Below are 26,998 nucleotides of genomic sequence, written 5' to 3' on the forward strand. Positions count from 1 at the left end.
CCCTGCTTTTCTGGATGTCACATTCTTGGTACTACTCTGCCTTTAGCTCCTCTTTCCCCCCATTCCCAGCAGATGATGCCTGGCACTTTCTTTTGATTCTCCAACTGAGATCATCTTCTACCCAGTAGAAATCCTGACACTGAACTCTTCCCTGTTGATTTCCTACTTATCCTTTACAACCCAACAAATGCTACTTCCTCCATGAAACCTTTCCAGCTAGAAATGGGCTCCTGAGAAAAAAGTGAGGCTAGTGTCTTTGCACAGCCCTCCCTCACTTAAATCCAATTCACTTGTAAGCATGGCATCACCTTACTGATGCCACGGGAATGAAGGACAAACAGCAAACAACAACCTCTCCCCTCACACCACACACAACACTTTGTTTTGTAATTCTGATGCGCTTATGATATAATGTTGTATTTTATAGCTACACATGTTAGTGTCCTGTTCTCCTCCTAGATCCTACTAGACAGTAAAGTTCCATGAGGCTAGAGACTTCGGCTTATCTAAATTTCCTATCTCCCCCAACACTTCATTCTGTGCTGGGGACACAGCTGGTGCTTAATTTTATGATGATTCGTGTTATAAATGTTGTCCCACATCTTCCTCCGTTAGGCCTCTACATCACTGCCTTTCCCCACCCCCAGGTGAAATTAATCTCTTCTTCCTCAAATTTCTCTTGCAGGGATGTCTTCATTTCCCTTATCACATTCTCTGTGTATCATAACTAATTTGTAGACACGTGTCTTCCCTCCTGTTAGACCGTAAGTTTCGTTAAAGCAGGATTTGTTTTATTTATCTATGTCCAGGACCAGTCGATGATTCGAGAGAGGGACCTATTATGTTCTAGTGAAACTTTGTAGCTTCCTCAGAGCCTAGTAAAGGGACCAGGTACAATGCAGTGGTTTTTTGAATGAACGATTTGTAGAACTGAGTTCTGTACACAGCTCCCTGGGCTGCTAAGTATGAAAGAAAAACCTCAGGAGAATGGTTTCTACCCCTGGTGACAATAATAATAAGCAAAACCTTAGTGTTCACAGATAGAGGCGTTCCCCATCTCCTTCCACTTTACTCTCTCCCGCTTTGATCCAATGACATTGGGCTCCTCCCTCACACTGGACGCTCCAGCTCCGGACTCTGCGTTTTCATTGGCTGACCCTCCGATCCGTAATTCTCCCCTTCCTTACCTCCGACCCTGGCTCCTAGCCCCCAACCATTAGCCTTCTTCCTTAATTGTAGCGCTCCCCCCCCCCCGTGGATCATCGTCACGGTAACTTGCACATACCCCTTGTGCCTAGTTGTGTGCACGGCGTCTCCCCCCCCTTGGGCTCCAGCCTTCCTTCTTGGAGGCGGAGCCCGTGCTGCCCCTTTCTGCCCTGGGCCTGGGTGCGACGCGGCGCACCCCCCGAGGTCAGCCAGACTAGGCGGCAGCAGCGCTTCCCGACGCGCAGAGCGGAGCGTACCTCCTGTCTGTCTTGCTCGCTTAGCACGTGTCGTGCGGGGTGGAGGCGGGGCCGGCCGGAGGAGCGGCGGGGGCGGACGGGGATGATGGCAGCCGCGGCTGGGGACGCGCGCCGGGTGCTGGTGTACGGAGGCAGGGGCGCACTGGGCACCAAATGCGTGCACGCTTTCCGGGCCAAAGACTGGGTAAGCAGACCGCTGCTCCGCCGCCGCGCGGCGTTTCTTTGTGCGTGGGACTTAACGGGGGAAAGTAGCATTTGTATGTGTGCACGTGGGGGGGGGTTGGCCTTTCCGAACAACCGAGCCGGGGGTGGGTTTCCTTGTCTGTGGGCACGGCCTCACTTCTTGTGTACTTCCGTGCACACACGCACGCCTATGCATGCGTACACGGCTCTGTTCGTGCGCATGTTCCCGCTTCTAGGGTACCCCAAAATACACATAGGTCCCTTCCACTCTGCTCGCGTGCTTGCCCCCGGTTTTGGGATACGCCAAAATACCCGAACCCCTCCCCTGTTCTCGTATGCATGCTCCCGCTTTTGGAATACTGCAAAACACATGGACCCCTACTCTGTGATCGCGTGCATGCCCCTGCTTCTAGGATACCCAAAAACATATGGACACCCTCCTCTCTGGCGCATGCTCGGATGCGCCCACGCATTCCCCTCCCCCGTGTCCACGCCCTCCGTTCTCTGCTACCTTCTTGCTCTTGTAAGGGTGGGGTTGAAACATGGACCTGAGGGGCGGGTATTTTACCTCCTAGGCTTAAAGAGACCTAATTCTTGTAATGGGGTGTTAAAAGTGTACGTGGCTGCACCTCTCGGACGCACCTACCTGTGCACTCCCCAGCCCAGCAAGGGTCCTCATATTGGCTGGCAGGGACAGGGTCTCCTGGCTTGGAGGGACAGAGGGGAAGATGGGCCACAGGGAAAGGGCACTGGGGAGACTGGGTTGCTCCTGTGTCGTCCACCCACTTCATTTCCCTCTTCCTTGGGGAAGAGGAAAGGAGGGGAAGCTGGGGTGCAGCCCCAACAGGAGGTTGTAGTTTGCAGAGTTTGTAGATTAAGGGTGGGATGGAAGACTGGGTGAATTTGGGGGGCCGGGGTTCCTACGTGGGCTTTGTTACTAATAGACTCTTGAAACCTCGGGCAAGGCACTAAACCCCTTCGAGTGTCAGTTTCCTCTTGTGTCAAATAAGGAAGTCTGCATGATCTCTAATATCCCCTCTAAACCCGGATTTTCAGAGGACTAGGGCTCCCCCCTCTTTACTTTTGTGCTTTTAATTTAAGGACATTCCCCTTTAGCACCCGTAGTCTGTAGTCCTGGGACACAGGCTTGCAGTTAGGTTCCTTTTGTTGTTATTACTACTTTTACAAATTAAATGTGCAAATCTGATTGACACCTTCCTTTTCTTCCTCCCTCCCTTCCTCACCGCGGCAGTGACAGGCTGGCATTGACAGTGTTAACTTCCTGGGAGTGAAGGGAGAAATTAGATCTGGCAGGCTGGGGTCAAGGTCCTTGTACTTGTCCATATGGGGCCTCCTGCCGGCCTAATAGAGGCTAGGCCCACACCTGTGCTGGACACAAGATTTTTCTTTTTTTCCTGGGGATTTTGACAGCAAGTGAACACCTTAAGGAAGATTTGCCAAAACATTTACGCGTTGAAAGAGGAATCTGTCCCTATTGAGAACATTCATAGCTCGTTTGACCAGTAAAATTTATTTTTCATCTGTAGGGTCAAATGGGATAGTCAGGACTGTGAGGGAATTCCCACTTGAATGAGCTCCAAGATCCCTTTAGGAACTGAGCATCTCAGGCACGGTCAAAGGAAACTTAGCTTGGACAGTGAGGGATCAATGAATGTGGGGTAGATAAAGAAGGAATAGGAGGAGAATTACTAGGCATTTACTATGTGTGCCAAGCACTGTGCTAAGGGCTTCAGAGTACTAGTGAAAAAAGGAACTCGCACTTTAATTGGGGGAAATAATGCTGGGTGTATATGAAGGCCTTGGAATGTAAGAGGGGCAAAGACAGAGGTTCTGAAGAAGAGTAGCCTGAGTCACAGCAGAACAGGGATTTTGAGTTTCCTAATGCAGGGGTGCAGATGAAGGGGAAAGGGGTCTGTTGACCTGTCAGGAGGGGAAAAGGTAAAGAAGCCATCAGCAAGGAGCTTTTAGGTGACTCTGGGCTTAGGGGAAGGGCAAACTGCCCTGATTCCAGACCTGGGCAGTGTCTGGAAAACAATAATGTTAGCCACGGATTTTTATAGAGCTTTAAGATCAGTAAAGCATTTCTGCAGAACATCACTATGAGGTAGGAAGTGCAAGTGTTATTTTATCCCATTTTAACAGGTGAGGAAACTGAGGCTCAAAGCCCTTTTTTGTTGGTGGTTCCACAGCCAGGATTTGAACCTAGGTCTCCTGACACCATGTCCTGACAACCGTGTCCAGCATTACACTGCTTCTTAGATACGTGTAGAAGACCTTGACTCCAGAGGCCTAATCAGTTAATGTTATAGGGAAAATCCCTTCCATGGAAGCGATGTTTACATTAGCACTAATTCCATCTGTCACCTTAAAGCGATCCCCTCCACTTTTCTGGGTCTCAGTTCTTTATCTCTAAAATGAGGGACTTTTGGGATCTGGACCCCAAAAAAGAAAAGCTCTGGACGTTCTTACATGGCCAAAACTCTGGCATTCGTCCATCTTTGTGGCTACACCCAGTCTCCCAGTTCTGTTACCCTTAACTAGTCCTCCATTGTCTTACCTCCCTATGGCCTCCTGCCACTTCCCGCCTTTTATCCTAGCTAGGCTAGACCATGTGGTCCAGGTCCCTGGCGTTCTATTACTTCAAGTCCCCACAGACTACTTGGCCTTCCCTAGATCCCTCCCACAGTCTTTCTGTATATAAGGTCCATCTTGTCTCCATTAAGTTGCTTAGAGTCTTAAAATCTAAACACTGCTCAGATTCTTATAATCTAGCCAATAGCTCACTAATGTTCAGACTCCTTAAGAGTCTACCCAATATGGCGGATGTTCTAATAAACCTTGTCTTTGGTTGAGAAAATAAAAAAAATTAAAAATTAAATTAAAAATAAATTTTAAAAATTAAAAAAAATAAAACGAGGGACTTTGACTGGAGGACCTTTAGAGTAATTTCTAGCTCAGATGTTCTGATTTGTCCCTCTTGATCTTTTCAAGGTTTGGCTCATCATTTGATTGTAGTTCCTTTGCCATTATTTTTTATTTAAAATTTTTTTTTTAATAGAGCTTAATCAATTTTAAATCTGGAAGAGATTTAGGAGATGACCCAGTGTTACCTCTTCTCTCTCCTCTCCTTCCCTTTACATTTGGGAAAACTGAGGTTCAGAAATATTAGGTGATTTGCCTAATATGAAAAAGTGGTAGAACAGGGACTGGAACCGAGGTTCCTGATTCCCAGGCAGAGGTCCTTTCTCCAGTTTTGAAAGGCCTCTGTTTTGGGGCAACTGTGTTAGGTTATAGGGAGAGTAAGTTTGATGGTAAAACAGGAACTTAACTCTTTCAAAGTTGTTTGTCTTTACAATGTTTTATTTATATATATACATATATAAATAAACATATATATTGTCATGAGAGACTTTGTTAAATGCCTTTCTAAAATTGAGGTATTCACTTAACCCTGCTTGCCTCAGTTTCCTCATCTGTAAAATGAGCTGGAGAAGGAAATGGCAAACCATTCCAGTATTTTTGCCAAGAAAACCTGAGTGGGGTCATGAAGAGTCGGACATGACTGAAACAACACAATGTGTCTGGCATTCTGGGGGGCAGCCAGGTATTTCACTGTATGCTAATGCAGGCCCTGGAGTCACAAAGACCAGAGGTGTATTTACCAGCTGTGTGACCCTGAGCAAGTCACTTAACCGCTGTCTGCCTCAGTTTCTTCAACTGTAAAGTAGGACTAATAGCAACTGTCTCCCTGGGTTGTTGTGAGAATCAAATGAGATGATAATTGTGAAAGTGCTTAGCACAGTGCCTGGCACATAGTAGGTACTATATAGATGCTGGTTATCATTATCCTCCCTATTACCGATCTCTTTATTTTGTTAAAAAAAAAAAAGAAGTAAACTATGTTAGTCTAGCATGACCTGTCCTTGATGAAATCTTGCTGGCTCTTTGTGATTCCTGCTTGTGTTTCTAGATGTTCAATCTCTATCTTTTTAATAGCTTTTTCTAGAATTTTACAAGAAATTAAAGTCAATTTTTCTTATTCTTCTTTTTTCTTTTTTTGAAAATCAGGGCCAAGTTTACTCTTCTCCATCCTGTGATCTCAAAGATTGATGACAGTGACTTAGCAGTCACATCCTGACAGGTTGTTCACCACCCTGGGACTGACCCCTTCCAGTTCATCTGGGCCTGGTGACTTGTACTCAATGGGCCCTGTGTTGTGCCCTTACCCGATCCCTAATTCTCTTGGGTTTCAACTGCCTGTGCACCTTTTTTGTTCTATTTACAATCCAAAGGTTATTTTATTTAGCAGAGAAAACAGAAGAAAATAAAAGCAACAGAAGTGCTTCAATCCAATCAGTTAGTTAATCATTCAACATTTATTAAATGTCTTCTATAATATGTAGCATGTTCCACATTTTTGTTGACCTGAGCTTTCCCAGGTGAACCTTTAACATTCCTGGAGTGTTCTAACAGGACCCTGCTAATTTGCCCAATTTGAAAATTTGCTCTCCTTTGAATAATCGTCCTGGGCCTCTTACTGGTACTGGCTAACGAGATGGGTCCCTTGAATAGTTTGAAAACATTACTAAATTTTTTTTTCAGCTATTCTTGGCCACTTAGGAAGTGGTTGCCATTGATGGTATTTTTCTGTCTGGGTCTATTACAGAAGCCATGTTATGTTATGTTATAAGGTAAGGGACTTGACCTATGGGTTCAACAGTTTGAAAAATTCCCAGATGAGGAAACTCCTTATTGCACTTAGCGTAGGGTTAGGAATTGCCTAGATCACTGAGAAGTCATCATTTCCCAAGGTCACACAGCCAGAATGTGTCTGACATAGGACTCGAATCCAGATCTTTCTGAATCTGGCACTGTCTCCCTAGCCACTCTACCATGCAGGCTCTCATAATGGAGTTAGAGAAGAATGCATGACCTTGGAAGAATCAATTGACTTTTATGGGCCTTGGTTTATTTTTGATCTAGATGGCCTTGAGGGTCCTTTCGATCTTCAATGATCCTACAGTCATTGTTTCTATCCTATCTGTAATTTTGAGACTCTGCTCTTCCTTTTTTAAAAACCAGGGCGTTTGTTCTTTTTCAGTCTATACTCTCCCTCTAGTAGTCAGGAAGACCTGGATTCAGATCTGGCCTCAAACTCACTCACTCCTGGCTGTGTGACCCTGGGAAATAGATCAGGGAGAGCTAATTTAAGAATTATTAGACTACCTGAAAGCCATGAAACAGAGCCTAGACATCGTATTTCAAGAAATCATAAAAGAAATCAGCATCTACCTCATTGAAGTTTTTGTAGATATAAATAATGAAGTGAAATCATAAGTCTAGTCCAGGGTACAGCCTCAAGGTGACATGTGACCCTGTGGGTCCTCAAGTTTGGCCATTTAACTGAATCCAAACTTCACAGAACAAATCTCCTTAATAAAAGGATTTGTTTTGTAAAACTTGGAATTTGTTAACAGGCCACACCCAAGGACCTAGAAGGCCACAGGTTCCCCGCCCCTGGGACTCTAGTCTCTTTTATGTTGCTAGGGAAACGTTTTCCGGAGTGTAGGTTAAATTTGCTAAGAGCTCCTCTCTTTCTTCAGCTTGTCCCTCTGGAAAAACAAACAATCTATCTGCATCAAGAGTGAAAAACAAACCTACCAGCTGCCTCCAACCTAAAAACTCAACTTCTCACACTCCCGGCCCACCTCTGCATACATGGAGTCTGTGGTGATGGTGGTGAGCAACCCTGAAAGAAGGGGAGAAGAAAAACTAAAATAAACTAGGAGATAAACAATAGTGAAAATGCACATTTTAAAATCCCTCCTGTCCACTTATTTCTCAGAAATGCTTGCCTCTGCTCACAGTGGGTCCCACCAGGACCCTCATTTGATCTCTCAACAACTCTGTGAGGTAGGAGCTATTGTTAGCCCTGAGGCAAACAGAGGTTAAGTGACTTGCCCAGTCTTCTCACTTCGGGTTGTGAGATATATGGATGTTGCCTCTGCATATCACTTAAGCAGAGGTTGGAGTCAGAGAAAGAGGTTTTTTTTTTAAAATTATTATTTCCACAGAAAGCCAGGTGGAAACTTTAAGGAATGCAGTCTGGGGGTTAGGTGGAAGTTGAACCAAAGGGAGTTACATTAGAAAAATAAAACTCTCTTGGTGGTGCATAGACTAACAGGTGGAAAACCGGTTCTAAGGTTAACAAAAAAGGGTGTACCCAAGTAAGGGTTGGGGTCACCAAATTGTGGGGAGTGGGAGATGTGGGGAAATTAGGCACTTCTGATAGGCTATAACCTCTATTGTACCCAACGAATGGGGAAACAGGAAGGAAATTCTAGTGGGGAATAGGGAATAAAAAGGTATGCATTTGTTCATGCACATGCTGCCACATGCATGCTTTCACATTTTTGGGATGCCTGGCCTTCTCAAGTAGTTAATACAACTTCTTCCTGATTCAACAATGGCTTTGTGGAATTCGTAATATTGATATAGATAACAGGGTCCACCGTAATTGTATTTCGCTATCCCAAGCTCTGCCTCTGCTAACTCATCCTGTGACTTTGGGTAATTCTCCACCTTCTGGATCTCCATTTCTTCATCTTTGAAATAAGGGAACATGAGGAGGTTAGGGTTTTTTGGAGAAGAGAGGCCTTATCACAGAGTATTGAAAAGCCTGGAATAGTTTATAAACTACCCTTTCTAGTGGGCTTTTTTGGAGGTTCCTCAGCTGCCACATTGTCTTATAAAGATAAACAGAGTTGTGTCTCTTTACTAAATCTTTTGCTTTCTTGTTCACACTAGTGGGTTGCCAGTATTGACGTGGTAGAAAATGAAGAAGCCAACGCCAGTGTGGTTGTTAAAATGACTGACTCCTTCACTGAGCAAGCTGACCAGGTGATCATAAAAATGTTCCAGGACAAGATAGAGTATTGTGAATTCAAAATTCAAATTTATTCGGCAATTATTAGACACCATAGTGGGTGAAAATTATTAGGGACTATAGTGCGTGACAGCCCTGTGTTTATGACTAATTTATCTAGTAATGACCATAGTAATAATAGTTGTTATTTGTAGAATAATTTACAAAACAGTGCTTTAAATATATTATCTAATTTGATCCTCACAACACTGTGGCTATAGATAGGTAAGTATTATCAGTCTCATTTTACAGATGAGAACATTGAGTTTTTAACTCATCTTGGGTTTGAAGAGCCTGTACTAATGTCTCCTGCCTCTGAACTGAGTGCTACAAAAGTAAAACAGAATCAGTAGATAACAGAAGCACTACAGAGTTCCCTGAGGGTTCAGAAGAGGGAGTAATTACTTGGGTAGGGTGGGGAGAGAGTGGGTATCAGGGAAGATTTATGGAAGAGGTGGTATTTGACCTGATTCTTGAAGGATGGTTAGGATTTAGCAGGTAGAGATGAGATGGGGTGTAGGAAATGAGTGAGAAATCTTCACTGAAATAGAACTTTAGATGTCATAATAAAAACTACTGTCATTCCTCATTAGAGAAATGTATGACTAGAAAAGGAGATGAGGAAGGGAGTAAGATTCCTTCTCTTCCCATTCTCCCCTCCCCACCCCCCAGCATTAAAGATAGCCAGGTAAACAGAAATTTGGATTTTATTTTATTTTTCTCTGAGTCTCACAGAGAGAAATTTCAGTCTGAATAGGTATAAAATCATCCATCTGAGGAGGGAAATATACCTAATAGATAGCAATTTGCAGACAATGAAGCAGAAAGCTTCGGATCCCAGGAAAACTACAGGCGACAGAAAAATAATCCTTTGAGGAGATTTTAGTGCAGGGACACTACTCCGTGTCTGAAATAAACAAGGCCCGGTGGTTAGCAGCTGGTTCCGTGCCCTCATGTGCATAATGTGCACAAATACCCAGGGAGAGAAGAAAGGTTCTCCACAGCTGGGGTAGAGACACTCAGCAGAGGGAACATGCAGCTTAAGGATGAGTAGAGGGGAGTTGGGAGCCAAGTCTAAAGTAGTTGATGATAAAACGAGGGAGCTGAGGGAAATGGGTTTCTCTTGGAAGGCGTGGAGTGGGTTAAAAAAATGAGGAGGAGGAAATGAGCCTGGAAAGCCCTATCTGCAGAGGAGTAGTTTAGGCCAAGAGGTTGGCAGGAGGAGAGGTAATGGACTTAAGCATAGGATGGGGAAATGTCTTGATTTAAAAAGATGCTCCCAGTAGCAATTGGAAGATGTTGCTGCCGGCCTTCTGAGATATCATGAACAACATGAATGTTTTGTTCTGGGATCTCGGTGAAGAAGTAGAATGCCTCAGATATGTCTTCAAAGCCAAGAGTGGTGCGGAAAGAGTGCCGGGTTTGGATTCAGACAATCTGGGTTCCAGTCCCAACTCTGTAGCTCATTACCAGTATGTGTCCTTGCATCCATCTTTCACCCTCTTTAGGCTTAGGTTCCTCATTTGCAAAATGAAAAAGGTACACTAGTTGACTTCTAAGGTCTCTTTTCAACTCTAATATAATAAAAATAATTATAGCAGCCAGCATTTATGTAGTGCTTTAAAAATTCACAAATTTTTACAGATTTGCAAAAACTTTGCAAATAGCATCTCATTTTATCCTCACAACAACCCTGAGAGGTGGGTGCTGTTGTTATCCCCATTGTACAGGTGAGGAAACTGAGGGAGACTGAGTAAATCATGCTTGTTAACTGCTTGATTCTCTGACTTTCTGAAAAGCATGTAGTTTGTGGCTGCCGTTAATTGATTAGTTCTCTGAGATCTGCAAAGTTTCGTCATGGTTATTCAGTTTACAGACATAAGGCATCTCAGTTTGCAGTCTGTTTGATATTAGAAATTGATTAAAATAAATTAAAAGGAACCCAGGAGCTTGGGCCAGTAGAAGCCTATTCAGGTTTCATCCTTTGATGGTAGTCATCTGGGAGGGAGTTGGAGGGGAGAGAAGAGAAGGAAAAAAAAGAAATTTACATGATAATTTTGTTGTAAGTTTGAAAAGAGTAGCAAATTGGGCACAGTAGATTTGTAGTTTCATGTACAGTCTTTTTTTAATTGTACTATGTTACGGAAATGCTTGTTTTATTACATAAATTTAAAAAATCTTAAAAAACAAAACAAATTTAAAAACCTGCAAAACTTTGTTTCGCTTTGTTGAAGGTGACTGCTGATGTTGGGAAGCTTTTGGGCGATAAGAAGGTGGATGCCATTCTCTGTGTGGCTGGAGGATGGGCAGGAGGCAGTGCCAAAGCTAAATGTAAGCCTTTTTCTTTCTGCATGATTCATTCCTCCATTTGTTCAACACATCGTGCTTCCATGTGCTAGGCACTGAGGGAGAGAGACAAAGATAACTGAGGCTCCCCTCTCAGGGAGCCAGTGTTTGGGAGGGAGGTGCAAGCAGACTCCTGTGCCTGAAGGATCACTACTGTAACTACAGGTGTAGCCCAGAGGATGATAGGAGAATGACAAGGCACCGAATTCAGCAGGAGGGCAGGAAAAAAAAAAAAAGAAGCTCATTTCCAAATGCTGCTGACGCTGACTGAGAGGCCAGCACTTCTTTTCATTGGCGAACAGATGGTCTTTGAGTAATTCCATTCCATTCAACAAACATGTATTATGTGCCTGCTCTGTGTAACTCAGTGTTGTCCAACTCAGATAAAAATGGGGGCCACTAGACAGTACATAAGGGTCCCTGCGGGCCACATTTTGATTTAGAAAACCATGTATTAACATTATCTGTGTTCCTTTGTATCTTTATTTTGTTAAATAGCTCCCAATTACATTTTAATCTGATTCAGGCTAAACTCAGGAAGGGGGCCTGCATGTTTGACATCTCTGGTCTAGCCAGCAGTTCTTAAACGTCAGGTAGCAGTCATGGGGTCGTGAAAAATTTGGTAACAGCAAAAGGTTTCTGAATGCGCAGCGAGCAAAAATTAATTCAAAATCAAACGTGTAATGAATCCAACGTGTTTCTGGCAGCGCTTGCCCACGTTTCAGTGCAACTTCACTGCAGCCATGGTTCTGAACACAAAGCATGAGTACTTTGCCCTGTGCATTGCCATGCAATGCTGATAAACTGCTGAAAAATGTGAAAGAGTGGAAAAAGTTGAAGAAGCCCTGGACTGGAGAGTATACCAGCTACGAAGTGGTATTCTCTAGGTCAGCAGTCATCCATTTTCCTATTACTATGGAAATGTTTGTTTCTTTTCACAAAGACTTGTTGATTTAACCACATATACTTCTGCGTGATATGACCTGGGAACTTGCAAGCAGAGTTTGAGATCTCTCCTCCCTTCCCATCAGTAAGGACCCACCTATAGCATATGTTGGGGATGATTTCAGAAGGAGGGCAGAGCTCAGATTGACTAGGACAGGGAAAGGCTGCTCTTCTCATCCCCTGTTCCCCACAACATGTCTGTGTGTGTTTTGAAAGCCATCATCGTTCTGTTGTGTCCAGGATATTAATTCCTCCTGGGTTTGGGTCTGTTGTTCCCTAAACATCAGTGTGTAATTCAGGTAATTATCAAGAAACAGACTCCCACCTGGGGGTGGATGAGTCATACTAATGATTTTGCTAAATGGACTCCATGTTCAACAGCCTCTGTTTTGCAGACGCCTTTCATCCTAATTGCAATCTCTCTTTGTCTGTTTTTTTATGTTCTTTTTAAACATCATTATCTCTTTCTCAGACCAAAATACCTCTCTCTGGCCTCTACCCTTCTATATGTGTTGTTTTCTCCATTAGAAAGTAATAGGGACAGACTGCATTATTTTTGTGTTTTTATCCCTAACAATGAGTAAGTATATCTTGGCATATAGAATGCCTTTAATAAACCAACCTTCCTTCCTTCCTTCCTTCCTTCCTTCCTTCCTTCCTTCCTTCCTTCCTTCCTTCCTTCCTTCCTTCCTTCCTTCCTTCCTTCCTTCCTTCCTTCCTTCTTTCTTTCCTTCTTTTTTCTCTTTCTCCCTTTCTTCCTTCCTCCTTCCATCCCTTTTTCCATCCTTCCCTTTCCTCCCTCCCTTTCTCTCAAGTAGACTGTTCCTTTATATGAAATAAAAACAAATCAACACATCAATAATATCTTAAAATATGTACCCTTTTCTTTTCTGAAAAGGTCACCACTGCTGTGGTGCTTCCTCATCAGTCCTGTGGTTACCACTGGTCACTGCCATGCCTAGAGTTCTTAGCATATATATTTGCAGTGATAACTCACTTTATAAAGCATGTATGGCTTACGAAGCAGTGTATTTCTGCTCTGTGGATAACTGAAGCCCAGTGCTTTGAAGGAGTTAAATCAGTTGCCCATGGACACACAGTACGTGGGGAAACTGGTGCTTCGGCCTAGGCCAAGGGTCGGGAACCAAACTTGGATTCAGTCAAAGGACCAGCACTTGAGGACCTAGGAGGCCTCATGTGGCCGCAAGGTTTCAGGTTCTCCACCCCTGGCCTAGGTCTTCCGACACAAAGTCCAGGGCTTTCTCCTTCCACTGCTACCTGTCCCTGTTGGTACCCCAGGCTTGGGGTATTGGGGAGCTCAGATGATATAATGAATATAAGGCTCTTTGCAAACTTAAAGTAATTTATAAATGCCAGTAGTTATTATTATCATGCTCAGTATTATAGTACAGTCACCAGGCCTCCCATCCAAGGGAGGAATTCATTCCCTGAGGTTGTTGATCGATACAGAATTCTGCTGGTAAATACTTAACAGCTTAGCTGGGGAGATAACTCAGGCACAAGCACTTTTAAATTCATTCTTTTTTTAACATTTTCTTAACTCCAGACAGTCAGCCAAACAGTAAAGCCTGGATTCGTAGCAGATTGTAGATTTCTAAGGTGAAAATACTCACACTGAAAATTAAAAAATCAGTCTGAGAACTCCCCTGGCCAGGTCCCTGTGGAAGCTGCTCCAGAAACATGTCCCTTGCCGTACCAGTTTAAACTTGTTCCCTGCCCTGCACCACCTCTGCTAGCTAGTGCTTAGATTTTGCCACCTAACCCCTGGGATTGCATGGGTGGGCAATTGGGCTAGATTAATAGCTCTTACACCACCAGTTAAGGGAGTAGTGGTATGGTGTAATTGTGGCCAGAGACCATTCAGACCTGGGAGTTAACCTCTCTCTCCCTCAATTTCCATATCTGTTTAGTTGTGTCTGACTCTTCATGACCCAGTGTGGGGCTTTCTTGGCAGAGATACTGTGATAATTTGCCATTTCCTTCTGACTGATGTTGAGGCAAACAGGGTTGAAGTGACTTGCCCAGGGTCATACAGCTAGTAAGTGTCTGAGGCCAGATTTGAACTCAGGAAAATGAGTCTTCCTGACTCCAGGCTGGGCATTCTATCACCTGCGCCACCCAGCTGCCCCTTTCTGATCTGTAAAGTGAGGTTAATAGAATCATAGGATCTTAGAGCTAGAAGGGGCTTTAGAGGTCATGTAAGTCCTCCATTCCCCTTAGTTATAGCCCAGAAAGGATAACTTCCTCCAGCTTATATTATCAATTGATGGTCAAATTGGGGTTTAAACCTTCTAGTTCATGGTTCCCTTTGTGCTCCCCCCTTCTTCCTAATACTGGCTGTTACCTTATGGGAGTTATCTAAGGCTTAAGATGATTAAATTTATCATTAATGTGATTACTTGTTATGTATCTCTTTCCTCCTTAGAGAGCAGGAACCCTTCATTATTTGTTATAGCAGAATCCTGCAGGCGCTTAATAAATGTTTGTTAAATTGAATTAAATGAGAACATATATGGGAAACTGCTTATAACTTTTCATTGCTGGGAAGATGAAAGAAATTAAGGGAATATATGGAGGCAGAGATAGACCAGTTCATGCTTCAGTTTCGATTCTGGCCAGTTTGTTATCTTTAGTTCCAGTTTCCTTTGGCTAAGTGGAGAGATTAAGCCCTAGGGCTCTTCCTTGGTAATTGCTAGCTGCCCTGATGATGGGGCATCTGGTGCGATTTTGGTGGAACCCAGGGTTCCTTGTCGTGTCCCATTTCATGTTGCTAGATTGAGGACAGGGCCTCTAGCTGCTTTCTTGTCACACCACACTTTTGTTACTAATGGAAGGATGGTGGCATCCACACCATTGTAGACTGCGCGAGAAGACCATAAAAGGAATTCATTTCTATGGCAGTGGTCTTCAAAGAGGGGGCCTTAGAATGACTCCAAGGGGGCTGTGGCTGACTCCAGTCAGAGATGGGAAGATTGTTTGCGTTCCCCCCTTTTCCTTTCACCCTCCCATCCATTCAGTCTTAGGCTTGTCTTCTGCACAATGGCTCCATCCTCTTCAACACTCCCTCACTTCATCCACTTCCTCTCTCACAGCCAAGCTTCAGTGACCTTCAGTGTTAGACTTTCAGCAATTATGGCTTTACTTGATCCCAGTCGAGTGAGCCGGCAAATTTCCAGTACTCCCTCATGTACCCCCTCCCTATGCGCCCTCCCCCCCCCGCATGTGGGATCTACCAGTGATCTCTAGGTAAGAGGATGGATGCTGAGTAGTGAATCATCCCTCCCCTAAACATGCCTCATTTTTCCAGTGGAAAAGACTGAGTTACAGAATGAATAGGTATGGGTTTGTTGTGATTGCATTATTTTCTTCCTGACCCAGTTCTGAAAAATGAATCCAGTCATTAGTTGAATAGATTCTCATGTAAAATATAATATTATATATAGTATTAATACATATTAATATATGGTTATATATAATTAATATACAATCTATATATTACCAATATATAGATCATAATCTATAAGTATTAAAATAATAAAACTAGAACTAAAATATTATATTTATAATCTGTACTATTAATATGTACTAATATACTGTTAATAGCTATTACATAAGAGGTAAGAAAAAAATTCCCTAAAAACTCTGAAATTCCCAGTGATCCTAGGTCTACCATGGCCATCATTAATAACATAATCAATGGTAGTGATGATCAACTGTGAAAGACTTAGCTGCTCTGATTAAGATGATGATCCGAGACAACCCAAAGGGCCCATGATGAAAAATGCTATCTACCTCTAGAGAGGAGAACTGGTGAACTCTGAATGCAGATGGAAGTTACTTTTTTTAAACTTCTTTTCTTTTTTTTTTTTTTGGCAACATGGCTGATATGGAAATGTATTTTGCACGATTTCACATGTATCATTGGTATTGTATTGCTTACCTTCTGAAGGGGTGGGGAAGGAGTGGGAAGGGAAGAATTTGAAACTCAAAATTTAGAAAAGTGATTGTCAAAAATTTTTACATATAATTGGGAAATATTTAATGAAATAAATAAAAATATATTAAAATAATAACATAATCATAATATGCTCTCTGACCTTTATGTAGAACTCTTTAAGGTTGACAGCATTCTTCTGAACTTCCTTGTATCTGTGGAGCAAAACTGATAGTTGGTCTTTCAGGGTATAAGGTATGCCTTGTTCCACAGCCATGGTCCCCTCTTCACTGCTCAGAGGAGGAAGTGTGTTTCCTCCCCAGTTCTGTAGGACTAAGACTCTACATCCCAGTTCAGTGGTTCCATATCACCTTACGTATCCTTTACCTTGTGGTCTTGCTGGAACTGCTTCTCTTCATTCTATTTTCTTTCCTCTGTGTCACTTAAGGTCGTAAGATCATGAGTTTAGAAACGAAGAAGGCTTCAGAGGCTACCTAGACCAAACTCCTCCCTTTACAGATGCGGAAACTGAGGCCCAGGGAAGTTTTTGTGGTCCTTGTCCAAGCTCATGCAGGTACTAAGGGTCAGAGGTGATCCTCGAACCCAGGTACTCCCCAGTCTAGAACCAGCGCTTTTCCTGTTCTGCGTTGTGTTGCATATAAACATTACTTCATCTCTCTGCATTCCTCCTATTTATCATTTCTTTATAGTTTCATAATAGCTTGTTATTTTAAAACTGCACAGTTGGTTTGACCGTTCTGCTTTTGGTTTCTTCTTCAGAAGAGGCTCTACCCAGGACCTTTTTTTCTTTTATTAAGCCCCTTTGGGTCAAAGGGTATGAACAGCTTAGTTACTTTTCATTTATAATTTCAAATTGTTTGCCAGAAGTGGTTGTACTAATTCTCAGTTCAGCCAGCCATGTATTAATTTGACCAATCAGATTTTAGATTTTTTTTTTCAATCCATTTAGTAAGAAATGATTTGATACTTGAAATGACTCTTTCAGGGCCCAAGTATTAGAATAAGTGTGGAATTACAATCTTGACTTCCCTTTTATAGAAGAATTTAAAGCTGGAATTAAAAGCCCAGCCATAAAAAGTTATGACTCTGTAAAAGTCCAATTTAATGACTATATGGGGATATTCTTACAGATCCTTATAATAGGTTTAAACTTTATTAGATACGTTGGATCTTATAAATAAAATATTCTTCCATAAATTGTAACAAGCTTTGCATTTAAGCCAGTTCACCAAAGTATAATAATTTAATAGCTAAAAATTTCCCATTTAATTTTTAAAAATAACATTTCTCATAAGAAACTATATTACAAGAAGGATAAAGGACTGAAGCTTCTCATTTGATGGGGGAGAAAAAACAATTTGGTATAAATTCATAGATAGTCTCGATTCCTGTTTTGGCTGGAGTTTGAATATAAAGGTGACAATGTTGCTACCTGGGTAAGAAGAGTGTAGGGACAGATGCCATCAAATGGCCTTAGAGGCATATTTGATCATGTTGGCTGGTGGCAGAATCGTTTGCTTTGCTGCCCAAATGAGCCCAGCTGGGCACTCACTCCACACTATTTAGACACAGAATCGCTTGCAATTTTTCTACCAAAAACAGGTTGTATGAGACATTGGTTTTCACTATTAAACAAAGTCCAGAGATAGGGGAGGAAATGTGTTTGCTGAATGAGGAGGCAGTGATATGAGTAGAGTAGAACCATAAGACTGGAGGTGTGACCCCAAGCAGGAATTCTCTTCACAACCTCCTTGAAAAATTGTCTCTAGTTTCTACTTGGAAGACCTGCAGTGATGGAAAACTCACTACCTAATGGGCAAATCTTTCTGTTTTTGGACAGCTCTGATTATTAGGATTATATTTAGCCTAGGGTTGGGGGAAATTCTTTATAGAGGGGGGGAATAAGCATTTATGTGGGACCTACTGTGTGACAGGCACTGTGCTAAAAACCCTTTTACAAATGTTATTTCATCCTCACAACAACTGCGTGAGGTAAGTTGAGGAAACTATAGGCAAACGGGGTTAAGATACTTGCCTAGGGTCACACAACGAGTAAGTGTTTGAGGCCAGCTTTGTACTCATCTGCCAGCAGTCTAGCCACTGTGCAACCTTGCTGCCTCATTACTGTAGACAGCTCCTGGTATGGAAATTCCTTTTAACCTATGCAGATCAGTGATTTAAGTTTTTAGTGAGTTGCCTGGGGCACCAAGAGGTAAAATGACTTGTGCAGGATCACATGAGTAGCTATGGTACAAAATAGATTATGAGTAGATAAGAGGCATAAAGTAAGGAGATAGGGGTTGGGCAGCGAGATGGCACAGTGGATAGAGTGCCAGGCCTGGAGTCAGAAAGACTCCTCTTCCTGAGTTCAAATCTGGCCTCAGACACTTACTAGCTGTGTGACTCTTGGCAAGTCCCTTAACCCTATTTGCGTCAGTTTCCTCATCTGTCAGATGAGCTGGAGAGGGAAATGGCAAATGACCTCAGATGGGGTCATAAAGAGTCTGAACAGTAACAATGGTTATTTGTGATGATGATGGTTGTGAGTGAAGTAGAGGACGGAGTTGAGATCAGGAAAGGTTTTATTGGGTAAGTGTCATTTGATCTTGTTCTCAAAGGATAGGTCAGATTTCAGCAGGTTGAGATGAGATGGTATGTAGGGAATGTGTGAGGAAGAACTTGAACCCAGGTCTTTCTGATTCCAAGGCCAGGCTTCTGTTCACTGTACTGTCCTTCCTGTAACTTCTACCTTCAAGTCCTAATTTTGCCTTCTTTAGCTACCCAGAATTAAAGTCCATTAGAATGTGAAAATAAGGACTGGCTTTTTTGTCTTCCTTTGTATCCCCAGTGCTTAGCACAGTTCCTGACACTTAGTGCTTAATAAATTCACGTTGATCGTCTCAGCTCCCTCCTATATGATAGCCTTTTGAATCTTTGAAAAAAGGTATTGTTCTCCTGTGTGTATGTATATATACATATGCATATGTATATCTGAATATATATATATATATATGTGTGTGTGTATGCGTATGTGTATATTTAGGGATGGAGGAGGAAATGGCAAACCATTCCAGTGTCTTTGCCAAGGAAACCTCATAGATGTCATGGTCCACAGGGCCGTGAAGGGTCAGATACAACTGCACAACAGCCATAACAACAACATTTAGGGAAATTTTACAGCAGGAAATGAAATACACTTTCCTATAAAAATCACTGCATGTGTTAAGTGTGTTTGGCTATGTGATTTAATATTTAGTAATTTAGAGGGACACATGTTGCTAGCTTCAAAATTTTCTCATTGCGCGTCTATTCACATACCATCCTACAACTCTGAGGGATGCTGTTTTATACCATCTTAGAAGCTCAGAGTTGGAAGGGATCTCTGAAGCCGTTTAGACTAACCTGTACCGCAGCAAGAATCCCCCTCTTCAACCCACCTGAGAAGTGATCTTCTACCTGGGAGCCCTTCATTGACCGGGAGCTCAATCCCTCCCCCAGGTCAATCCATTACATTTTGGATTAGCTCTGGTGGTTTGGGAATTTTTCCTTACTACAAGTCTAACTGTCTTCCATAGGGGATTGCCAACTTTGTGATCTTGGACAATGTGTAAGGTTACTCTTTAGGCCTCAGTTTTCCTTCTGGTAAATGGGGGTATCAGCACCCACCTTACAGAGGTGTGGTGGATATCGAATGAGATAATGTGTGTATATCTTTGAAAACAGCTCTGTATAAATGCTAGCTCTTGTTCCTTCCTCTTCCTTCTGCCTTCTTCCTTTTTCTCTTCCTCCTTGTTCTTGTTCCTTCTAATTCTGCCCTCTGGAACCAAACAGAACACATCTCATTTCTTTTACATTTGACAGCCCTTCAGCTGAAGATAGTCAGCATGTGCCCTTAATTCTTCTTTTCTGCAGGATAAATATTCACAATTCCTCCAACTAATAATCCTCCCAGGCCACGAACTAGAGACCCTTTATCCTCCTGGTAGCCCCCTTCCTGTCATTCATTCCTAAGATGGGACAGTGAGAATCAGAACAATGAGGTAAATTGTTTGGGAAATAACTGGCATAAAATAAAGAGTGAATTGAAGTAAGCTCTTTATTTCTCTGCTGTTGGTCATTAACCAGGTGTGTGTGTGTGTGTGTGTGTGTGTGTGTGTGTGTGTGTGTGTGTGTGTTTTTACCCACCTCTAGCTCTCTATAAAAACTGTGACTTGATGTGGAAACAGAGCATGTGGACCTCAACCATTTCTAGTCACCTTGCAACCAAACACCTTAAGGATGGAGGCCTGCTGACCTTGGCTGGGGCTAAGGCTGCTTTAGATGGAACGCCAGGTAAGTTGACCAGACAGCTGAGTAATAATAGTGTCTGGAGGAGAATGTTGGTAAAGTTGGATGTGGGTGGGATCTTGGGTATTGGGTTGGGGTGGTGTTTGAGCCTTCCTGCTCTTGATTTTAGGATTGCATACAGGCTCTGATTGCTCCTTATTTCCCTTTAATGGTCTTTATGAATCTCTCCATGAATTTTTCCAAACTCTTTGAATCTTTTTTCTTCCTTAGTTTCTTGCATGTATGAATGGGGATGGTCACATAATGAGATGCTTGTATCAATATCCTTTGAATAGAGAAAAAAATTAATCTTATTTATAACAACCTTTTTCCAGTTTCAAGGGGGTATCTCCTATTTCATGTTTTGGAATTTGGTGCATAAGTCATCTCCCGAGTACGAGTTGGCCAAAGGAAGTTTTTCTTTGGTGGTGTCTCACCTCCATTTATACAGCTACTTTTCAATTTTTTGATGGTGTTATCTTCTGTCCTTCTGGCCGTCCAAAGCCTGAGTGCGTCACCCAGACCTGTGCTACTGTGTGATGTGCAGTGACCCGAAATTACCTGTATCTTTGCTCCTCCCTCCCCACCTCCTGCTCTGGCTGTGCCGTAAATTCTGATTGAACCGCTTCAGACTCTTCCTACAGGGAAGGACGTTGGTGTTTTTCTGACTGATCACATCTTTTCTGGGCTTTGGTTTCACAGACTGAGAAATCCTAACCTTTATTAGCTTCTGCTCTTGTTCCTGGAGGATAACATGCATCAGATAGTAATTCAGGGATCACGGATATAGAACCGGAAGTCACCTCACACATCATCTGGTCCAGCTCTTTATTTTACAGATGAGGAAAATGAGATTAAGGGAGTTTGAGTAACTTGCCCAGAGTTACATAGGAAGTGGCAGGTGGGATTGAACCCAGTTCTATTGACTTCAGTCAGTGAGAGGTTGAACCTGCCCCTCCTAGATCTTGGCTGATTTCCCAGTGAACTGTGACAGGAGAGATTTGGGTCAGATACCAGTTAGTGAAGCATTTTCTTCTAAAAATATTTTTTGTAATGAACAATAAGCAACAAAATGAGCTTTTCATTACACAAAGGAGAGGATTGTTTGTGATACTGAACTTCTATTACAGTTTTTTTATAGTGTATAACAGTTTACACAGAAGTAATTAAATTGCCGTATTTGATCTTGTCCAAGCTATTTTTTTAGAGTATTTTAAAAATGTTAATTTCTCTTCCCTTCCTTTACTCACTCCTCTTCTTTCCTTCTCCTCTTCCTCTATTCTTCCTCTCCCTGTGTTCTCCCTCTTCCTCTCTCTTTCTCCCTCTCTCCTTTTTCGTCTCTCTGTCCTTTTTCTCCCTCTCCCTTTTTCCCTCCTCTTTCTCTTGCACCTTCCTCTTGTCTTCTCTGTCACCACCCTTAGAAGCTCTACCTTGAAAGAAATAGTAAGCATAGTCAAACAAAATAAAGTTTGTTAAGCCTTTATTATTATTATTATTATTATTATTATTATTATTTTGGTGAGGCAGTTGGGGTTAAGTGACTTGCCCAGAGTCACGCAGCTAGGGAGTGTTATGTGTCTGAGGCTGGATTTGAACTCAGGTCCCCCTGACTCCAGGGCTGGTGCTCTATCCACTGCTCCACCTAGCTGTCCCTAAGCCTTTTTAAAATATATGAAATGCCTACTATGTGCTTCCCTCACAGTTGGGAGGGGAAGGATTTCACTGGGGTACAGGTACATGGAACCCCTTTCTTTCCTCCTGCCTTTTGCTTATTATATTTATTTCTTCCAGAAAATTGTTCACTTGGCTTTTATTTCCCTTGTTCTTGTAGGCATACTCAGTAAGGAGAAGAGATTTTTTAGTATCATTTTAGGAGTTTAATTTAGCTCTCTGAACTGTAAAAATTTTACTACATCATCATTCTTCCCTGTCTGCCTGTGTTAAAAGTAGCCGATTAAATATCGCAGAATAGCTTAGAATCTCTCAGGGGCTGGGGCCCAATCTTTAGCCAGTGTTGTAATCAGTGTATTTAGATGTTAGGGATCGAGGGCTAAGGGACTGGACCTGTGATTGTATTGGTATAGAAATTCTCAGATGAGGCAGGTTGGTTACCCCCCCACTGCAGGTTGGTACCATAAGCAACATTTAGTCGTAGAAAGTTGCCTGTTGGCTTGTGTTCTCGATGGGTGTGGGGAAGAAAGGGAAGAAGATAATTTGGAACTCAGAAATTAAAAAAAAAATGTTAAAAACTGTTTTTACACATAATTGGGGAACAATAAAAAGTTAAATTAGAAAGTTGTCCAGGACATTGGGGTTGAGTTGCCCAGGATCTCAAGCTAGTGACTTGAACCCAGGTATCCTGGCTTTGAGATTACCCCTCTAATCCACTGGTCCATGCTACCTCTCATTTAGATGTTAGATAATTAAATTAATTGAAATCTTTTTATTTAGCATACAGTAGAGGCACTTAGAAAACAAGTAGGGGGATGAATAAGAAGGGAACCTGTGTAGGAATTGAGATAAATACATTTTCTATCCTGCCACCCTCTGAAATGGCTTTATTATTGTTGATAAGTCAACTTTCTCTTAGTTGAAACTTTTAAAGAGGAAGCAAAAATTTTATTGATCATTACCACTTCTGTACTTGTCATGATCTTCCCACCCATAAGTCTGATGACCTTCAGTCTGTACTAAATATTGGGAACAGGACTGTGCAAGTTGATGTTTCATTCCACCTTTGATTTCATTTCCCCTATACACCTTAAGCAGGCACAGTCCCAGGGAAACCTGCAAGCAATTTAAATCTGGAGGAATCAGGGTTAACCATCCCTTCAGGCCAGCAGGATTTCGCCAACAATTTAGAGAAACAGTAATGCTATTTAAGAAAAAAGAAAGGGAAAAAAACCCCACCTCCAAATTATTTCTCTGTTTATCGCAAAGATTCTTTTATCATGTCCTCTACTAAAGCTTTATTCATATGGGGTGTACTGAAGAGGGTTCTCAGGGGTTCTCTGGTGGGGGACAATTTGGGGGATTTAAGAATAGGCTCGTCAGCAGACAGCGTGTTTGAGACCAGCCTAGCTGAATTGAGAGAGAGTTAGGAGATGCATTTCTCAACCATAGCAAGATAGAAGTCTTTCAACTGTACTAAGTATTTTGCTTTGCATTCTACTATTGTTAAAAAATTGTAATGATAATGATGGCCTAACATTGAGTGTTTAAAGATGCAATGGCTGAACATTGGAATGAAAAATTATGTAGATCGTTTGTCAGGGAGGAAGTATTCATCCTCCCCCACCGCCACCTTCTCACCATACTGCTTAGATAAATTAGACCTTTCATTCGCATGTTGTCCACAGGATGAAACTATTATCTATTACGAGTTACTTGGTTATTTGTTTCCTCCCTCCAGAAAGTACTCAGATCACTTGTTTAAAATGAAAAGAAAAAGTGAACTTTTGGGAGAATTCCCTTGATGCTTTTTTGGAGAGGCTCAGGGCCTAGAATTTAATTCTCTTTCATGTTGTGAGCTGGATGGTTTCAATCACTCTGGAGATTCTAAGTCATCAAGGATTACCGCTGGCCTCTTGCAAAACACGTGCGACCGATTAAGCAGAGATGCCAGTGGAATTGTGAAACATGCTGGTTGTTTGTCTAGAACAAATAAATACCTTACTGAGGACTTGGCCCCATATTGCAATTATACCTTGTTGTTGAAGCAGTGATAGGTTTTCCTCTCCGGGCTGCTGTATTTCATGAACTTTTGTTACTCCAACAGTGGGTTGTAATGTAAACAGGCCTTTGCTGGCCTTACTCTGTGTCAGTACTGTTTAAGTACAGTCTCATAATTTTCTGTGCATCCAGATTTTAGGAACAGAAGCCATGGTGTATCTCAGTATTAAATTCACCTGATAAGAGTAATATGTGCTAATAAACAATAGTCTTGATACTTGACCGGCCCCCTTTCTTTTCCTTTTATAAAATGTAAATTTGATTAAAAAAAATTAACAAAAATGTATGTTCTTTCTTTCTACCTCTTTCCTCCCATTGTAAAAAAAACCCAACCCACTTCCATTTCCAGTACTGCTTTACATGATTTCTGGGGCATATCCTTTTTGGGAATGGACTGTACCTTATTTGCACTTACCCTCAGTCTTTCTATTTGGCTCTTTGGGACCCTGGCAGCTGTGATTCCTCTGAGACCATGGTGTTTATTATCCAGAACCATGTAGTATCACTGGGAGACTTTGGGTGTTAAAAAGATGGGCCTTAAGACAATCCCAAGGGACTAATGATGAAGCATACTATTCACCTCCAGAGACAGAACTGCTATTGATTGAATACAGACTGAAGCATGCTATTTTTCACTTTTTCTTTCATTTTTTTCTTTTATTTGAGTCTTGTACAAAATGACTAATATGGAAATGTTTTACATAATTGCACATGCATAATCTATATGTGATTGCTTCCTGCCTCAGGGAGGGAGAGAATAGAATTTGGAACTCAAAACTTTAAATAAAAATGTTTAAAAAATTATTAAAAAAAATAGAAAGATGGACGTTGTTGCAGATAAGTGCTTAGGATCTTAGAAAGGGCTGCACAGTATCCCCCAAACTGTTAAACCTGGTGTCCTGTTCGTTTCTGGACCCAGACCACTGTCCATCTATAGCTTCTTTCCAAGGCAAAAAAGTACTGATGAGCTAATTCAGTGAGTTGTCAAATCCCATTCTGTTAAGTTCTGGCTATTTGAGAAAGTATACCTGAAGTTTTGCTTTCTGACACCCTTGTAGATGCATGGATAGATTTTTTTTCTTTTTCTCCACTAATGAGTATTATCTCTGCAGCTACTAAATTTGAATTATTCTTGCAGACAACAATTATACTCATAGACAACTGCACTTATTTCCTCTGTGTTCTCGGTTCTCATTTCTATTTTTTTTTTTTGGTGAGGCAGTCGGGGTTAAGTGACTTGCCCAAGGTCACACAGCTAGTAAGTGTCAAGTATCTGGGCCGGATTTGAACTCAGGTCCTCCTGACTTCAAGGCTGGAGCTCTATCTACTGCGCCACCTAGCTGCCCCTCATTTCTGTTTTCTTACTGCCCACTTATTTCTCAATCTCTTGCAGTTTGGCGTTTGACCCCTTGCTCAATTGGAAAGTCGAGGTTAACTAAGGCTACTAGTGATCTTTGGACTGCTTAATGTAATGGACTTCTCTCAGTTCTTATCCTTTTTGAACTCTGAAGCTTTTGACATTGGTGACCACTCCCTTCTCTTGGTTTTGTCTCCTTCCTGGGCTTTAATGACTCTGACGATCTCCTGATTCTGTTCCCTGCTTGACTGTTTCTCACTATTCCTTGCTGGATCGATTTTCTTCTCACTTTTTCATCATGTGGTTCCCAGGTCTCTGTCCTGGACAACTTTCTCTTTTTCTACCTTCTCTCTTGGTGACTTCTTCAACTCCCATGGGTTCAAATATCATCTCTATTCAGATAAACCCAGATCCATGTGTCCGGCCCTGAACTCTCTCCTGAGTTCCAGCTCCACATCACTGGCTGTCTTTTGGACAGCTCCATCTGGATATCCTATCAGAAGATCAAACTCAACAGAACTCATTCTCTCTTCTTCTTCCTTGTCCCCAGAATCCTTCCAGTCACCTGGATTCACAACTGAAGCATCAGTCTCAGTGCTTCTTTCTCTTTCATTTCCCCACCTCTTGTCTTCTTTCTACATAATATTTTCAAAATGATTAGCACATAGTAGTAAGTGCTATAAATGTTAGCTGCCATCATCATCATCATTATTATTTTCATTATTATTATTATTATTATTGCTTTCATTGTACCACCCAAGTCTCTCAAAATTTTATAGATGAAGAAATTAAGCTCAGAGATGTTAATTGTCCTGCCCAACGTCACTTGGCTGTAGGTGGCAGAACTGGGATATTGTTTTTATTTCTTGTCCACTCACACGGCTACCAAGTGAGTTCAAATCCTCATCACTCTTGGCTGTACTTTTGTAATGGCCTGCTTAGGGGTTATTACAAATATGGGTCAGCATTCCCCTCTGTCTTCGCTCTTCTTCCATCTTCCACACTGGTGAAGCTGACATCATCAAAACAAAAATCTGATTATGGCATGCCCTTGATCAAGAACCTTTAAGAGCTCCCTGTTTCTTTTAGAGCAAAATGCCGAGTTCAGATCTTGACCTTTAAAGCCCTCTGCAATCTGGATATGGACTTCATTACTTCCCCTTGCACATTCTGTGTCCTAGCCAGAGGAGTCTACTTGCCATTCCATCTCCTACCAGCATGCCATTATACTGTCTGTCCCCCAGGTGTGGAATATGCTCTCACCTCTCTTCTACCTCTCCTCCACCTCTTAGAATCCTTAGCTTCCTTCAAGGTTAGGTGGTACCTTCTGTTGGAAGCCTTTTCTGCTTTCCTTGGTTGCTAGGGCCTTGTCCCTTCTCAAATTACCTTTTATTATTTATTTATATGTTGCATTTCCTATTAGATTGTAAGAAAGTAGGCTAACTCGGGGCAGTGACTGTTTTTGTATTTCTCAGCTGTGAACAGAGTAGACCATTGATACATGTTTGTTGAATTATTTAGGAATGTGTGTGAATTATGTAGGAATACATATACAAGTGTGGAAAATGGGCAATCCATTTTCTATGGATATATACAGGGAGTCTCAGTACCCTTAAGAAGGTTAAATGCAAGAGCTAATCATTGTCCCATAATTATTGATACTACTGCTACTACTACTACTAATAGTAATAGTAATAGTATTATCTTGCCTGTATGTGGCCCTT

At 42.0% G+C, this 26,998-nt stretch overlaps 1 protein-coding gene across 3 annotated transcripts in view; it reads left to right on the forward strand.

Annotated features, from left to right (window-relative positions):
- The first annotated feature begins 1,276 nt into the window (after positions 1 to 1,276).
- QDPR (quinoid dihydropteridine reductase) overlaps positions 1,277 to 26,998 on the forward strand; it is a 35,358-nt gene continuing 9,636 nt past the window's right edge. The window contains exons 1-5 of one of the 3 annotated variants that reach the window (XM_020992733.2): positions 1,584 to 1,647; positions 7,271 to 7,406; positions 8,475 to 8,567; positions 10,827 to 10,923; positions 20,051 to 20,191. In XM_020992733.2, the coding sequence (XP_020848392.1) occupies positions 7,386 to 7,406; positions 8,475 to 8,567; positions 10,827 to 10,923; positions 20,051 to 20,191 (352 nt within the window). In that variant the 5' untranslated portion in view covers positions 1,584 to 1,647; positions 7,271 to 7,385. Of the gene's footprint in view, positions 1,648 to 7,270; positions 7,407 to 8,474; positions 8,568 to 10,826; positions 10,924 to 20,050; positions 20,192 to 26,998 lie in introns of all 3 variants that reach the window. The other 2 variants (XM_020992725.2, XM_020992736.1) reach the window with 2 other exon arrangements.

Source organism: Phascolarctos cinereus, unplaced genomic scaffold, assembly GCF_003287225.1.
Source record: "Phascolarctos cinereus isolate Bilbo 61053 unplaced genomic scaffold, phaCin_HiC Scaffold_9;HRSCAF=440, whole genome shotgun sequence".
Taxonomy (NCBI): domain Eukaryota; kingdom Metazoa; phylum Chordata; class Mammalia; order Diprotodontia; family Phascolarctidae; genus Phascolarctos; species Phascolarctos cinereus.